The following is a 16,036-nucleotide window of genomic DNA, read 5'->3' on the forward strand; positions in this document are numbered from 1 at the left end:
TTTCTTTCTTTCTCTTCCTTCCTTTCCTTCCTTCCTTCCTTCCTTCCTTCCTTCCTTCCTTCCTTCCTTCCTTCCTTCCTTCCTTCCTTTCTTCCTTCCTTCCTTCCTTCCTNCCTTCCTTCCTTCCTTCCTTCCTTCCTTCCTTCCTTCCTTCCTTTCTTTCTTTCTTTCTTTCTTTCTTTCTTTCTTTCTTTCTTTCTTTCTTTCTTTCTGTACTTGCATAATTTTATTAATATAAATCCCACTAACTGTACACTTTCAGGTATTGGAAATACAGAAATTGGTGTTATATAATTTTTATCTAAAAATAAAGAAAAAAAGAAAAAGAAAAATGAACCCCTATGCAGCTTTGAGTTGACAGCAGGAAGTGTTCATTGTCCATGGTTCAAATACCCCAAGTGCATCCTGGAAGAAAGAACTCAGGAATCATTTTGAAGTGCTGAAAGCACTTGGTTCTTAAATGCTCATTCTCGGCGTTAGCAGCTGAGGCTTGTTGAGTTCAGCACTAATTGTGGGGTGGCTGTGTGCCCCTCAGCTGAGCTCATCCTGTCCCCAGGGGTGGGAGGGCAGCCAGGGGCCAGGGTGAGCTTATTGCTGTTGACAGGTGGTCACCGTCTGTGTCCATCAGCAGAGGAGCTGGCAGGACCACATGCATTCCTGGGGGGAAAAGGATGCTCCAGGCCTGGGGCCAATCTGGAGGCTTTTGTGGAGATCCTGATGGTTGATGGGGGAGGGGAGGATCCTGAACATCCCCTTCCTGTCAACATCCTTGTTAGTAAGGAGCCTCGCTGAGCACTGACAGGGTTCCATGGTCATTTGTGTACCTAGGATCACAAGGCATGAGCTCAAGTGTTGGCTTTAAGAGCAAAGAGCTTCTTAGATCACTGGTAGCCATTCTGGTTTTTTTTTAGCACTTGGCAGTGCTGTCCCTGCAATTTAATGAGCAGAGCATAGAGCATTTCAGCACCGGACGGACGGGCTTTCATCCACGGGTGCTAGTCAGCATGGCAGGGCCCTGCATTGCTGTTAATCACCCGAGTTTATTAACCTTCGTATGCTTGACTTGTTTTTAAAGATTTATCCATGGCAATTAACTGCATGCAATTTATCTGGGATACTGCGTTTGGCTTGCATATGCAATGAGCATCCCCATTTCAAACCAACACAGCCATGAGCTCCTACAGTCTATGATCAGACAACAGAGTGCTGTAAGATGTAGGCTACTGATTCCCCAGGAACCTTTCACTGGCTTATATATTTTATGATCCCGAAAAATCACAGTGACTCTACATGCTCAGTACATACTTTAAACTGCTATGCTCATCTCAAGGAGGGTCAGAGCCTTTAGATAGACTTAATTTCTGATGGGGCTGGGGGAGATGGGGGAGATGTGTTTGGTAGAAAGGAGGGCATGGGGCTATTTTAACATGAAGAATCTTTAACAGTTCTGGGAGTGCCAGAATTAACAGGGCATCTGGCATCCGGGGGTCTCTGGTGCTAACATGAGCTCAGGTAAGCATCTTTAGGGGAGTCTTTCTTTTCTTTTGAGTCAGGGTCTACTATGTAGACCAGATTGGCTTCAGACTCAGGCTCACAGAGACCCTCCCAAGTGCTGTGACTGAAGACACGTGAGACCAACCTAGGAATTCTTTTCTAATTTGTCCTCCAGACGGTAGCCAGAGATCCCACCTTCCTTAGTTCTTCCTCAGAAAGGCAGTGCCATTTTACAGAAACTCGGTTTGTTCACTTTTTATTATGTTTCTGAGGTTGTGGGAAGGGAACCCGAGGCCTTGCTGATGTTCTACCACAAGTCACATCCTAAGTGCTGTAGTTTTAACTTTATTCATTTCTTTTACCATGCTGGGGTTTGAGTCCAAGGCCGTATGAGTGTGAGACATGCTCTACCCTTCACCCATTTATTGTGAGATGGGAATCTTGCTTCATAGTCTAAGTTGGCTTTGAACTTGTGGACTTGTGATCGTCCTACCTGAACCTCCAGAGTGCTAGAATTAGAGGCAATGCTACCACTCCTAGTGCATAGTCATTTTAGAGTTAACCACCCCAGTGGAGAGCACCACTGCATCCTTGGCCCTAAAGTTCGACCTGTAGTCACCTGACATCATTTCAGTCTGGTGTCAATCAACTCCTTGAGTCTTGTTCTTCAACCTCATTCTTGCTGGTGTGGATCAGGGCCACCTGGTGGGCTACTCCAGCAGGCTCTCAGGGCTTCCCTTCCGTATATCTAAGTCTCCTCTGTTTCGAATCCACCCTCTCACATCTCCAGCTAGCTTGAGATGAGCTCAATGCAAATCTCACATAGCTGTGCCAGTGCTTAATGCTCCTCAACAGAGCCTCAGACCAAGGTCGGGCTCAGGTATCCAATAACTGCATCCAGCATCCTTCCTCCAGATCCTGACCTTTTAACCTCTCTGGCCAACATGATTTCTTGGTTCCTGAGGACCCTGGGCTGACGACACAGTGAGGCACAGCAGGCTTTTGGATGTTTCCATTCTCTCTGAGACTCTGTCCCTTCTGAGCAACATGCCATTCATTACTATAGTGTATACACCGTAGACAGTATGCATTATACTGTCTATACAGTATACACTATAGTCACATGGAACAAAACCAGAACTATAAGCACAAATATATGCATATACATATATATCATATGCATATATGCATTCACATATACTAACTTTCATGTCATTTATTTCAAAAATATCTATTTGAAGCTGTGAGTGAGGCTCAGTGGTAAAACATGTTCTTAACCCTGGGCTGAAAATTCTTAGCATCAATCAATCAGTCAATCAATCAATCAATCAATCAATTAATCAGTTTTAATAGCTATAATAGCTACCTAGAAATCTGTTATATGGGCCTATAATAACCTCAGTAGGTGTCTAATATTGTAGACTTCTATTTCTAATTTTTACTATAATATAGAAATGACAACACACACAGTAAACCATCATCTTATCTAGTAATTTCCTTAGAAATAATTCTCTTCGTGGAATTGCTGAATTAAAAGATGAAAGTCCATCTAAAACACTTGTTATGTTTCGGCCCAACTGACATCACTTTTCTGAAAGCAATTTACTCTTTTCCCCATAAAACCTAAGACGAGACCTAAAGGACAGAAAGTGACTCTGAGTTGTTTTCTCAGGTCATACGCCTGTGTGGCAAGCGCCTTTACCTGATGAACCATCTTGCCAGCCCCTGGTTATTGCCTTTTAAAATAACTAAACAAAGGTAAGTATTTGTGAAGCCTAACCTCTGTGATGTGATTTTTAGCCATTTATACCCTTCCTGTGGGTTTTCTACCGTCTTTTCTCAGCATCTTTTGAGATAATCATAGTTTGCTTGTCAGTTCTCTTTATATATAATGAACCCTCTGAGGCACTTTAATTAAGAATTTTATAGTTAGTATTATAATTAAATTATGAATAGATTTCATTTTTCCCTTCTTCCCTAGATTTTGGTAGCAGGAACATATTTCTCTCTCTCTCTTTCTCTTTCTCTCTCTCTCTCCCTCCCTCCCTCCTTTCCTTCCTTTCTTTCTTTCATTTGTTTTTGTTGTCTTCTTGGTTGTTTTGTTTGTTTGTTTGTTTGTTTGTTTGAGACAGTGTTTCTCTGTGTAGCCCTGGCTTTATCGATCAGGCTGGCTGAGTGCTGGGATTAAAGTCACATGTGGCCACCGCCTGGCCATCTGTACCGTTTTCCATCTCTCACTATTCGGAGTGTACTGAGAACCACAGACATGATTTTCTTTCATATTTCACAGTCTATTTTGTTGTTCTTTCCTTAGATTCTTGAGCTTTGTATGTGTTTGTTTGTTTGTTTGTTTGTTTGTTTGTTTTTGAGATAGGATATCATTATGTAGCTCAGACTGGGTTTGAACTCACACTGTCTTTGAGGAGGTTTGAACTCTTGCCTAAGCCTGTGCTGTATACTCTGCTTCTAACTTCCTGAGTTGTAGTCTTTTCAAATAAAGGAAACAACTTTATTTAACCTCTAAAAAGTCTCCTTTAAAAAAACAATGGGGTTATTTACCCTATACATTCTACAGTAAAATATTCATTTCTGGGTTTTATACAGTCCTGTTTGCCCTTTCTTTATGTATTAAATGGTTGTGAATTCCAAAAGACACTTTGTGGGCTCTTTTCTGTGAACAATTGACAATTTAATTTTAGTACACTGTGCAGGAGGGAAATACACTGACCTTTTTAAAAAAAAATTATTTATTTATTTTTATTTTACATACATTGGTTTTTCTGCCTGCATTGATGTCTATGTGAGGTTGTCCAGTTCCTTAGAACTGAAGTTACAGACAATTGTGAGCCACCATGAACCTGCTGGGAATTGAATCTGGGGCTTATGGAAGAGCAGTCAGTGCTCACAACTGCTGAGCTATCTCTCCAGCACGCCCCCGCCCCTTGTGACCTAATTATATAGTCAATTTCAGTGGGCTCAAGTTCTCCCAATCTTAGCTTGGCTTCACATACTGTCTTCTTAAAGTACGTAGGTTTTTATGTGTGGGATGCAGATTCTCTCACAAACGTACTCTTTCTTCTGCTCTGGTTCCACTGGTCCTGTCTAGCCCAGCCTCTTCTCCACTTCAGTTGAACATCTCAGTAAATGCAAACCTGCCTGGCCAGCCTCAGTCTCACTGCTCCATCCACCATTCAGACAGTGAGCTATCCACCTCTGCCTTTGAAGGTTTAATGTTCCACGTTGCTCTTGGGATTCAGGTCAAACACTTTCTTGATGATATCACAGTGTGTCACAATCTCTCCCAATCTACTTTCTGGTTCCTCCCTACAAGTCTCCTGCCCACCCGTGTTCTTGCCCCACCTCCAGACTTCATGTTCTAGGTGCCCCAGCCACCTACTGTCCCTGAACACCACCACACCCTGATTATCATGTTACTTTCCAACTGTCAATTTATTTACTATTTATTTATTTACATTGTATACAACCACCTGTCCAATATTAGGCTGGTACCTACAGCGGGACTCCTGTTTGTTTCTAAGACTTCCTTCCCTGTCAATTAGGGTCTGCAGGGAGCCCTATGATTGTAAGGGAACTCGTATCTGATAAAAATGCTGTCCTAGACGTAGTACTTAGGATGGGAGCCCAGGCAGAGAGCCTCAGTATTTACTCTGAGTCAGTAAGAAAAGGGATAAGAAAACCAACATTCAACCTGCTTTGGGGTGAACCCTTTAAGCTTGTTTTGTGAAATCTACACTACAGTGTCCCTTGGATTATCATCTGTATGTTACACCTTGTTCTTAGTAGCTCAGAGTACTTCCAATTAAATAGTTACAGATGTGCAAGTGATGATGTCGACACAGTACTTGGTGCTAAAGTCTCTGCCTACCTGTATTCATTCTAGAGAGAAATTTAGAAGACCAAACAGCCCACAGATGACATGTCATGGGACAGGATGGCAAGTGACACGAGGGAGGTAAACACTATGAAGAGGTGACCTCGCTGGACATAATGGCAGGTGACCTTATTTTCAGTATGCAAAAGGAGGAAACAGGCTTACCTCCTCAAGTTCAAGGCCAACTTGGTCTAGCCTGAGAGGTCTAGACTAGTAAGGGTTACTATATAGTGAGACCCAGTCACAAAAAAAAAAAAAAAAAAAAAAGAGGTGGCTTGGCTTACCCAGAGAGCATAGCTAGAGAAAGCTGCTCCGGGGAAGGAAATGGAAATGAAAGAGAAGGATAAACACAGAAGAGAAAGCATAGAAGGAATGGCTCAGCCAGCCTGAAGGCAGGAAGCCCACTGAGGACTTTAAAGAGGCCGAGCAGGCTGCAAGGGGGCAGGCACAGTGTAGCACGAGGCACAGTCAATGGCTAATAAAGAATGCTCGGCTCCAGCAACCACTTGTTTTTGCTGGTGGTTTATAATACGTGGGACTTAACTTACATTACAAGTAGTTTCAAATACTTTTTAATTGGCTAATTTAAGGGGGGAAAGTGAATAAAGTCATCGTTTAGAACTAATATTATGTCATGGTTGGATATATAGCTCAGTGAGAGGGCATGAGCATTCATGAGGCCCTGGGCTTGATTTCTAACACCAGGTCATCATCGTCATCATAGTCGTCGTCATCATCATCATCATCATCCAATTCAGGGAGTAGTGCCAGAAACTGAATGCAGAGACTTTGTGGTTTGAATGAGAATGGCCCCCGATAGGTTCACATATTTGAATGCTTGGTCCCCAGTTAATGAAACTATTTGGGAACAATTAGGAAGTTTGTCCTTGTTGGAGGAGGTGTGTCACTGGAGGCAGGGTTTGAGATTTCAAAAGACTCCTACCATTCCCAGTCTCTCTCTGCCTTGTGGTTGTGGTTATGTCTCAAGATATAAGTTTTTGGCTCCTGCTCCAGCGCATTGCCTGCCTGCCTGCCTGCCTGCTCATGTGCTCCCTGACATGATGCTCATGGACTCACCCTCTGAAACCCAACCCCAAATGAAACGCTTTCGTTTTCAAGTTGCCTTGGTCACGATGCTTTATCACAGCAATGGAAAATCAACTAATGCTCTAGGCATGCATTCTACCACTGAGCTACACTTCCGACCACTAAGAAATGTGTATATATTTAGAGAGAGTCTCTGTACTGCCAAGGTGGTCTCAAACTCATCATCCTTCTCCCTCTGCTTCCTGGGTGCTAGGATTATAGGTACTCGTGCCCCTCCTGGACCAAGAAATAACCGTAATAGCTAATCTTTACTGAGAGCTTACTGTGTGCTTTATATCATTTAAACATTTCAATTTCCAATTTCTAATAATCCTGTTGGGTAAATTCTGTTATGACTTCGTTTACACAGGAAAGGAAGGAAGTGAGCGCTCAATAAGCTCGCCAGAGCTGAGGAGGGAATCGGTTAAACACAGGGTTTGAAGCAGCCAGGCTGATTCACAGCCAGTGCTTCTAGCCAGGCCATTATCCTGTCCCTTCCAGGCACAGAGCTAGCGTGTGAGTCATGGATTGGATGAGTGCTACAGGTCCATTTGCATTTATAACAGTTATTGAGCTTGCTAGAAGCAGGAAGTGTGTTTGCAACTTGCAATCTGAAGTCTTTATCAGGGATTCACAGAGCTTCAGGTCTACATTCCTACAGAATAGAATCTAAAACATGAGAAAAACTTTTCTCCAGTAATACAAATAATAATAACAATAATAGTAATTTCATTTATTATATTATGAAACTTTAATTAGCATTTTAGCAATCACTCTAAACCTGTAGCTCTTATCAGCTATTAAATCTTTATCCATGATTTTTTGACTCACATTATGTCAGAGTATGCATGCCTACCTTGCAAGCAGCAACTGACTCTCTTTTCTGAGGATAGCAACAGTATATTCTAAGTAGAGGTGATAAAGATGGATTTTACAATTTAAATAATACTAGTTAGAGGCAGTAAGCTGGCAAAATAGTCTAATGACTGTTTTTTCTTTTTAAATTTGTCATTTCTCAGAAGGAGTTTTGCTTTAATGAAGAATCTCTGAGGTATCCAAAGCCCTCCCAGGGCCTCAGCTGCCATGTTCCCCAGGCAGCCTGCTGTCGGCTTCACTTACATTTCCATCATGGTTTGGGCACGAAAGAGGCTTTCCTGCAGCCACAGCGGTGACCGTCTCCAGGATGGAAGAGTCCTCGCCGTTGCTGCCTGGCGTTCGCTGCAGCACATCCATGAGGTTCGTGATAAAGAAGTTGTTCTGGAGCGCGGCCACCCCTTTCTCAGGCAGGATGGAGGTCTGGCGACACACCGGGCAGGAGAGGGTTAAGCTGTGGGCTGGGATGTAGTTCTGCAGGCACCTGTGGCAGAGCACACATGGGTACAGTCAGCAGAGCACCACCCCTTCCTGAGGTGTTCTCATCAGTGATGTGCTGACAATGGGCCACTTTGTAGAAACCCACTTTGTGGTGTCCTGTACCAGGGAGCTGATGCTTCAGAGACCAGGAGCTAATCTGTCCTCACAGAGGCTCTATCTGCTGGTCAGACAAATGACTGTGCTTGAGGAAAAGAAAATGGCCTAGACTTGTGCAGTGTCTAGAGCGCTGACACCCACAGTGTGGTTGGCTCAAGGACAAGCAACCTTGACCTTCCAAGGAACTTTGTAGACCTACCAGATCAGATGCCCATGTGACTCACACATATGTAAAGGTTGAAAACCCTTGTTCTGTAAGCATTGAGCTCAGAAACGTGTGGGCTTTAGCAATTGGGGGCGGGGAGGGATGTCAGATCTGTTGTTAATGTTGAAATTCATTTGACACACACACAAAAAACCATAATCAATTTTTTTAAAAAGCATCGAAATGGAACTATTTGGTTGAAGCAAGCGCGGGATTCCCATGCTTAGTCATACCATCTCTTGCTTCTCTAGAGGCACCGTTTAACAGTTACTCTAAGAAAGAAATGTATTAACAATAATGACCACCATGTGCACTGCAAACTACCTTTGACATACTCCCAAGAACCAATGGAGGAGGCACCATTATGATCCCTTTGGACAACGAAGAAACACAGGCACAGAGAGGGGCTAAATACCTTGCCTGGCATTCTTTAGTAGGCCAGGGTTAGTGTGGGAATCCAAACCTGGGCAGTTTGACATCATAATCTAACCTCAAATAGCTAGAGCCGGAGCTGCAACTCAGTGGTTAAGTGCTGACCCAGCATACATGGCTTTCATCCAAGCACTGCAGAAACAGACCCCAAATTACACCGTATACTGTTTTCCGATTGCTCAGCCAGAGTCTGAGAAGCACCAATGTGGCCTCTTATTTTTGCAGATGGAGAAATCAGCACCGAGGAAGGCTGGCTGCTCAGTGTCTCGGGGGTAACTAGGGCTGAATCCCTACCGGAAAGGAAGCAGATCTGCTAAAGTCAGAAATGGCATGTAAGCCCTAGAGGCATTCGCTAGACAACCGCATTCATCCAGTTTCACCCTGCCTCTACTCCCTCTTTTGGTGGATCATCTTCCTTTTGTCTTCCTTTTGTCTGTTCTATCTTTTCTGAGTTAATAAAGCTTGGTGTTCCTCATGGCTCCAAATTAAAGCTTGTCTTCCTCTAGGATCTTATAACATTACAAGCATAGCAGACAATACATGTCGTCCTACCGATACTCTTTCTGAGGCCTATGTCTCCTACCTCTTGACACTTCTTAGATGTCTCAAGGGTCAGAAACCCCATCAGGCAGCAAACTGCAGCAATGTTCTTCCTCAAACTGTGTTCTTTTCCTATCCCGATGAATAGCATCTCCAGCCATTCACCTCAGCAAAACAGAGAGTAGGAGTCATTCATCCAATCGTAGCTCCCCTCCTGTCCTTCATGTCTTTCTTTCACCCAGCCTGGGTGACTCTCAACAGTGAGCTAGTCTGTTCCTGGAGGCTTTCTCAGTCTTATAATTGTTTGAAATGAAGTAAGTCTCTGGTAACTCCTGATTGGGTTCCTAGATGTCTGTTAGAAGCACAAGTAGGGCATTGTCTCCCTTGGGTAGCAGCAGAGTCCTGGGAAAGAGCCTGTGCACCTGGCCGAAGGTGGGTGAGGCAGCACAGAAGAGCCTTACCTCTCGCAGAAAGTGTGCAGACAGGGCAGGACCTTGGGGTTCTTGTACCGTTCCAGGCATATACTGCAGATCAGAAACTGCTTGTCAATCTGGCGCACCACAGGACTTGGGATGCTGGCACCCTCACTGGCCATCCTAGACCACTGACATGGGGGGCCGGCTGTCCTCGACCCTGCACACTGCTGTGGTCGGAGAGAAAAGCCAAAAGAAAAACAAAATGATCATCCTGTGTTTGTGTAAACCAATCCCCTGCGCTTCTCTTTTAAATACAGGTAGAGGTCAATGTACAGTGACTTCAGAATAATCAGCTCTCAGTGGCAGGGTTAGAGAGCTTGTCTGTGCTCTAAATAACAATAAAATGGTGGTGTCTTCCCCACGTAGACAACCAAGCAGGAGAAGGCGAGTTGTACCAAGATGTTTGCTGGGTTTAAAAGTGAGTGGTGCCCAAGAGGAAAAATAGTTACACATGGATCCAGTGACTGAACTCAGGCCCTCAGGATAGGCTCCAAGCCCCCTTAACCACTGAACCATCCTGATGGTCCTGATGCCAGTATTCTTAATTATACATGTTCTGAAATTTCAAAGAAAAGAGGTACAAACCCAAGGGTGGTGATCAGACTTGGGCATTTTAACAATGGAAAGCACAAAGGAGCGGACTCTCCTTTTGTCTAAAATGGACGTAAATTCTTTTGTAGAAGGAGATTTGCAGCTCCACACTCTGAAGTAGGGGGCGGGGGGAGGCTCTCAGTCACTGACTGCAGGGAGATGGGTCTTCCTAGCAAACTGTGCTTGAGAAAGCACCTAGATGCAGGCTTCCCACAGCACTGCCCCAGAGCCCAACCCCTTTGCCTTTGTCAGTTCTTCACGATGATGATCGGGGGCTATGAAAATCTATTACCTAGTAGAAGAGTGGAGATAAAGCAAGACAGTCCTTGCAATCTTAAAGGAATATCCCCTCACTTTTGTACATTTGAGGGGAAAAAGAAATCAATACAGAAGAAGCTTCAAACTGTGAAGTATATGAAGAAGACCAGTCGAGAAAGCAGAGCCCACTGGGGAAAAAGCTATAACCAACACAGCTCCGGCCACAGACCCCCTTAAAGCTTCTGGCTCCTATCTCAACAGTTAGTGTGGCTTGAACTGAAATTCATTTATCAATTTCCTAAGTACTGGGTAAGGAGCCTATGGCCTGCTTTTCTCCAGGGAAATACTCTTTCAGAACAGGAAGGAAGAGGGGAAGGAGGGAAGGAGGGAGAGAGAGAGGAAGGAAGGATGGATGAAAGCCTAGTTCATCTTCAGCGTAACAGAGGTGATTATTTTATTCTCATTAAACACATGTGCACACGCACAGAGCACACACCCTACAGGGTCAGTAGTATATGTATCTCTGAAACTTAAAGCCCCTTCACCTCATAAGCTGCCCCATCCCTCTGACCTGGTGTTTCGATAAGGCTGTGCTCTGGAAGCACAGTTTACATTTGGCACTAGAACTTGGTCTGTGGCCTGTGCCCGAAGCAGGAAAATACAGCATGCTTACAGCATCAACAGGCCTGTGCTTTCTGTGGGAATCACTCTTTTTCCAACATGAATAAGAGCTCTTACGCCTCGCCGAATAATCAATGATTTTAGATGTACTTCAGCTCTTTATTTGAACTTATTTTTAATTCTGTGTATGCGAGTGTCTTTCTGCACACATGTATGCGCACTGCAAGCATGTCTGGTGTCAGAAGAAGCTAGAAGTGGGTGTCACATCCTCCAGAACTGGAGTCACAGATCATTGTGAACAATGAGGTGCTGGGGATCAAATCCCAGTCCTCCAGAAGGAAGCCAGTGGTCATAACTGCTGACCCACTCTCCTGCCCCAAGCATTCGACTCTTATTAAGAAAACGCTAGCTCTTATAATCCAAGAAGTCAGTCCTAAAAACATGCACATACAGGCAACGCTAGTGGGCCTAGCAGGTTGTAATTATATATTTATTCATTTTTAAATGTATTATCTACATATGAGATGATAATTTTATATACTTATTAAAAAGAGCAAATAAAATAAGTACCACATACCCAAATTAATGAGCTCTAAAGTCTACATATCTCAATAAACTTCTACTTATTTAGAACAGGCATTCTGGAGATATGGCGCTTTATATGGGTTTTACGCTGTCACTATTGAGTACATTTTTATGTACTTATAAACATAATAATTGGAGAAAAAGAGATCACACATCTGAGAGGAGGGTCATGGGAGAGGCAGAAAGGAGTAGAAGGAGTGGAAGAAATGGTATAATTACATTTTAATTTAAAATAAAATTTAAAACCTAAAGCCCTGTCAGGATCCATTTTAGCAGAGTTGCACACACAGAGAGCTTTCTAAGGGTTATGATTAATAGATGGCACCTTGTGAAGCATCTGTTAGGAACACTTAGGTCAGGACTCCCTGGATGGTAAGGCAGTGTAGGTAGGAATAGCTAATCGGCCATCAGTGTTGGCTAGACTTTCCATAGAGTGTTCCCCAAAGACTAGAGAAAGCTGTTCATGGATCAAATGAAGGGTGGGTCATCTCTCAGGAGCCCGACCGCATCCTATGACATCAGACTAGTGAAGGAAAGCACTGTCTGTCTTAGAGAAAAGGAAACCAAAGCGAGGGTTTAAATGACCTGCCCAAGGTCATCCAGGAAAATTGATGAAGCAGCAAGTTCAGAATTCAGGCTCTCTCTCTCTCTGCCTCCTCTGATAGGTCCATGAGAACTACTCTTAAACAAGGGCAAGACTTGTGCATGCCTTCTAAATATGGCATCATATCACCTCTCTTCTGTGGTGATAAAATGTGCACGGCTGTGAGAAAAATTCACTAAACATAGTATTATTATTACAGTGATGGCTGGAGATGTGGCTTAGTGATGGAGCACATACTCAGTAATAATTCCCCTACTCCCCTACATTCTCTTAAACTTTTCCTTAAAATTAACTAAATAAGGACTGGAGAGAGGGCTCAACAGTTATGAACCCTTGCTGTTCTTACAGAGGATCTGGGTTCAGATCCCAGAACCCACAGGATGGGCCATAACTGTGACTTCACTTCCAGGTGATCTGACACCCTCTCTAGCATCCAGGACATCCATATGGAACATTCATACATATAAAATAAAAATAAATAAGTCAGATGTGATGGCCTATGCCTTTAGTCGCAGCACTCAGGAGATAGAGGCAGGGAGATCTCTGAGTTTGAGGCCAGCCTAGTCTACAGAGTGAGTTCTGGGACAGCCGGGGCTACACAGAGAAACCCTGTCTCAGAAAACCAAAAGTAAAAAATTTTAAAAACAAACAAACCAACAAAATAACATTTTGAAAAACCAGCTAAATTTCATTTTGAATAGCTTTAAAAGTTTAAAGCTGCATTTATTTATCCATTTGTGTTGGGGGTATAGGGCAGTTTCTGTGTCACAGCCAACATATGGAAGGTCAGAGGCTAAGGGCTCTTTCACTGAGTGGGTCCCAGGGTTTGAACTGAGTTCTGTCCTTGGCTACGTTTGATGCTTCTCATGAGACCTTTATGTGCTCAACAATGTTGGATAACAACAGCAAAAAGAAAGGACAGAGAGGGAAAGAACCCATTGGGTTTAAGGTACTTTTTTAAAAGCCTAGTGTTAATCAAATGGTATGTATTAACCAAATGAAATTTCTTAAGCCAACACTTTTAAGCTCTAAAGCTTTAAAAAAAAAAACCATTTGATTCTAATTCTGTGGTAATTGTGGTGATAACTACTCTTTGTTAGTATTGTTCATTTACACAGTAAATTAATTATGCCTACTCATTAACCCTAATTTAAAATCATGACAATGTTGCAGATCTGTCACAAGTGACCTGTTGAAGGATCTTGCTTTTTAGAACTCCCACAATCAACACAAAAGCTCTCCTATCCCCAAAGACACCCAGCTTTGCCAGGATAAGGACACTTCTGGGAATTCTGCTGGATGTGAACCACCACCGGAAAGCACTTCATTGCTCCGAAAGGGACAATGTGCTCAGAAGAACTGAGGCACAACAGGAGCCCATGGCTCAGTGGACCGCTTCTAGGCAGTATCTTTTTTTTCTTCTCGAGACAAGGTTTTTCTGTGTAGCCCTGGCTGTCCTATCCTGGAACTCACTCCAGGCTGGACTCAGAGATCCACCCACCTCTACCTTTCAAGTGTTGGACTTAAAGGCTAGGCAGCAGTTTTCAACCAAAGGCCTTGAGCACTCTAACAATGACTACCTGGTTACTTTCCCCTGGGGCTCCCTCCCTATGTGGGCTCCAAACTGTCATGACCTTCCTACCCCTAGATGAAGAGGCAGAAATCAGTGCAAGCGAGTGAAGATCAGAAACAGAATTGCTCTCTGCTGGCAACCAGCAGAACTATGTGGAAGAAACCAGCCTTAGAGCCCAACAGAGCTGATGGCACACCCACTGGCGAAAGGCCAACGGAGGTAAGGCAGAAGAATCTTTCTGCTTGACATCGGGTCTTGTTATGCAACCTGGTTCTCAAAGTCCTCCTATCTCAACCTTCCAAGTGCTGGGGTGGCAGGCCATTGGCCACCATGTCTGGTCAAAAGTCATTTTTATAGGACACAGTCCACATTAGACACTCACCAGCTAGAAGAACTTTTAAATGAAACCAAGCTGAAGTTCACTGTAGCACCAGAGGTGGGCTCATCCCCGCCCTGGCTCCCACCTCTACCCCTGAACCCATCCAACTGCCTTGTTAGGGGTTCCCTCTCAACCTGATCACACAGTTTAAACCCCCACACTGTCCCCACTTTCCCAGCACATGTTATCTCTTGTCTTTGCTGTCTTTAGCTCCAAAAGCACATGTTTTCTCTGACGGACCCCATGATGGCACAGTACCCCCACCACTCATTTGTTGAAGCCCTGTCCCTTAATGTACTTGGAGACTGGGATCATTGTGGGGGGGGGGCATCAGACCGTGAGGATGGAGCCCTAACGACTAGATCTGAGCAGGAGAACAGTTGTATTTCCCCATCCCTATTATCCTGCACAGATTTCTGCTGTTCATGGGGTAGGCAGGGTCTCAACACTTCAGAGACCCAGTTGGGAAAGGAAGCCAGTAAAGAACCCAAGTGTGGATCGCTTTTCTAATCAAGAAGAGCAGGAACTGCTCACCCGAGCACACTGGTCAAAGGCTGCCCGCTCTGTGTGAGCACACTGGTCAAAGGCTGCCCACTCAGTGCGTATTCCTCAGCTGATTCCGGCTGATGGCATGCTTCCCACTGTGCTTGCTGGCACGAGTGAAGCATGCTGCTCTCTCCCCCGGCCCTCTCTCTCCACATGAGGATACAATAAGAGGTGAGGCCATCTGTCTGCATAGCCGGTGGGCAGCTCTCACCAGAACCCCACTGTCTTGGTACCCTGATTTAGGACTTCCAACCTCCAGAACTGGAAGAAACAGTTGTTGAAAGCCACCTCGTCTATGATAGTTTTTGTGACAGTAAAGACCGGAATAGAACCTCTCTGATACAATATGCAATTTATTCAGTATATCTCACATTATCTTCCCACCCCTGTATGGCCACCTCATCCTGCCGTATAAGATTTGTGGTGACAGGGATGTGTGTGTCCGCACACTGCAATCATCCCAGAAGCTACAACTGTATGTGCCTGGTACTTCATTGTCACCAATTTCTGAATAAACAGAGTATACTGCGAGGAGGGGGAGGGACTAAAGCTTGACAGTGGGGAAGAGACATTGTGACAAAGCATGTTTGTTGTGAATGCTGTTACCATCAGCATTGCCTGCTTCCGGGTGTGATAGTCTATAAACCTCAGCAGCACACGGGATCATCTGGAGGGTAAGTATTAGCAACATATTTTAACATGTTCACAAATTCTGAGGAAGAACCGGAAAGCTGCCGAGGACACACATGCACTGCAGTAAACTGCGTAAGAGTTGGCACAGACGGCCCTCATTACGGGCGGCTTTGCTAGCCAAACATTGCATGTGGTGGGAAAAGCAACTCCGCAAACAGGAAACAGCCCCTGCACAGAAAAACCCTGCCCCAGCCTTTCTTCCCTCCCACCAACTCCCGTGTTTTCCCTGGCTCGCTTGCTCCAGTCTCTTCCAGTGTCATGGGAATCACCACCGAACGTGGGGAAAACCTGATAGGAGCCGAAACGAGGAGAGAAGGCTGCGTCTGCAATCCTGAGATTCAGACCACAGTTCTCACTCCAAATTATACCATTCAGAGGAGAAGGGTAGCCAGCTTTGTTGCTGACACCAGCATGAGGAAGAGTGGGGAGGGAGAAGAGAAGAGAAAAGCCAGAAAGGGAAGGAGCAAGCAAGGACTGGCCAGGCCGGTCCTGGGAAGATGGCTGCAAAGTAAAATCGAGGCATATGATTCATAATGTATATATGGTATACACGATCACAGAGGTACAAGGTTCCATTTCTTTTGTTTCTAG

At 44.4% G+C, this 16,036-nt stretch overlaps 1 protein-coding gene across 4 annotated transcripts in view; it reads right to left on the reverse strand.

The window, feature by feature from the left end:
• The window catches only part of Trim2 (tripartite motif containing 2), a 140,947-nt gene that overhangs the window by 38,273 nt on the left and 86,638 nt on the right, over positions 1–16,036 (reverse strand). For all 4 annotated transcript variants that reach the window (XM_021158170.1, XM_021158167.1, XM_021158169.2 and 1 more), the window contains exons 2-3: positions 9,581–9,762; positions 7,592–7,829 (exon numbers count right to left, since the gene is read on the reverse strand). In XM_021158170.1, coding sequence (XP_021013829.1) covers positions 7,592–7,829; positions 9,581–9,714 — 372 coding nt within the window. In that variant the 5' untranslated portion in view covers positions 9,715–9,762. The remainder of the gene's footprint in view (positions 1–7,591; positions 7,830–9,580; positions 9,763–16,036) is intronic.

This window comes from Mus caroli, chromosome 3 (genome assembly GCF_900094665.2).
Source record: "Mus caroli chromosome 3, CAROLI_EIJ_v1.1, whole genome shotgun sequence".
Classification (NCBI taxonomy): Eukaryota; Metazoa; Chordata; class Mammalia; order Rodentia; family Muridae; genus Mus; species Mus caroli.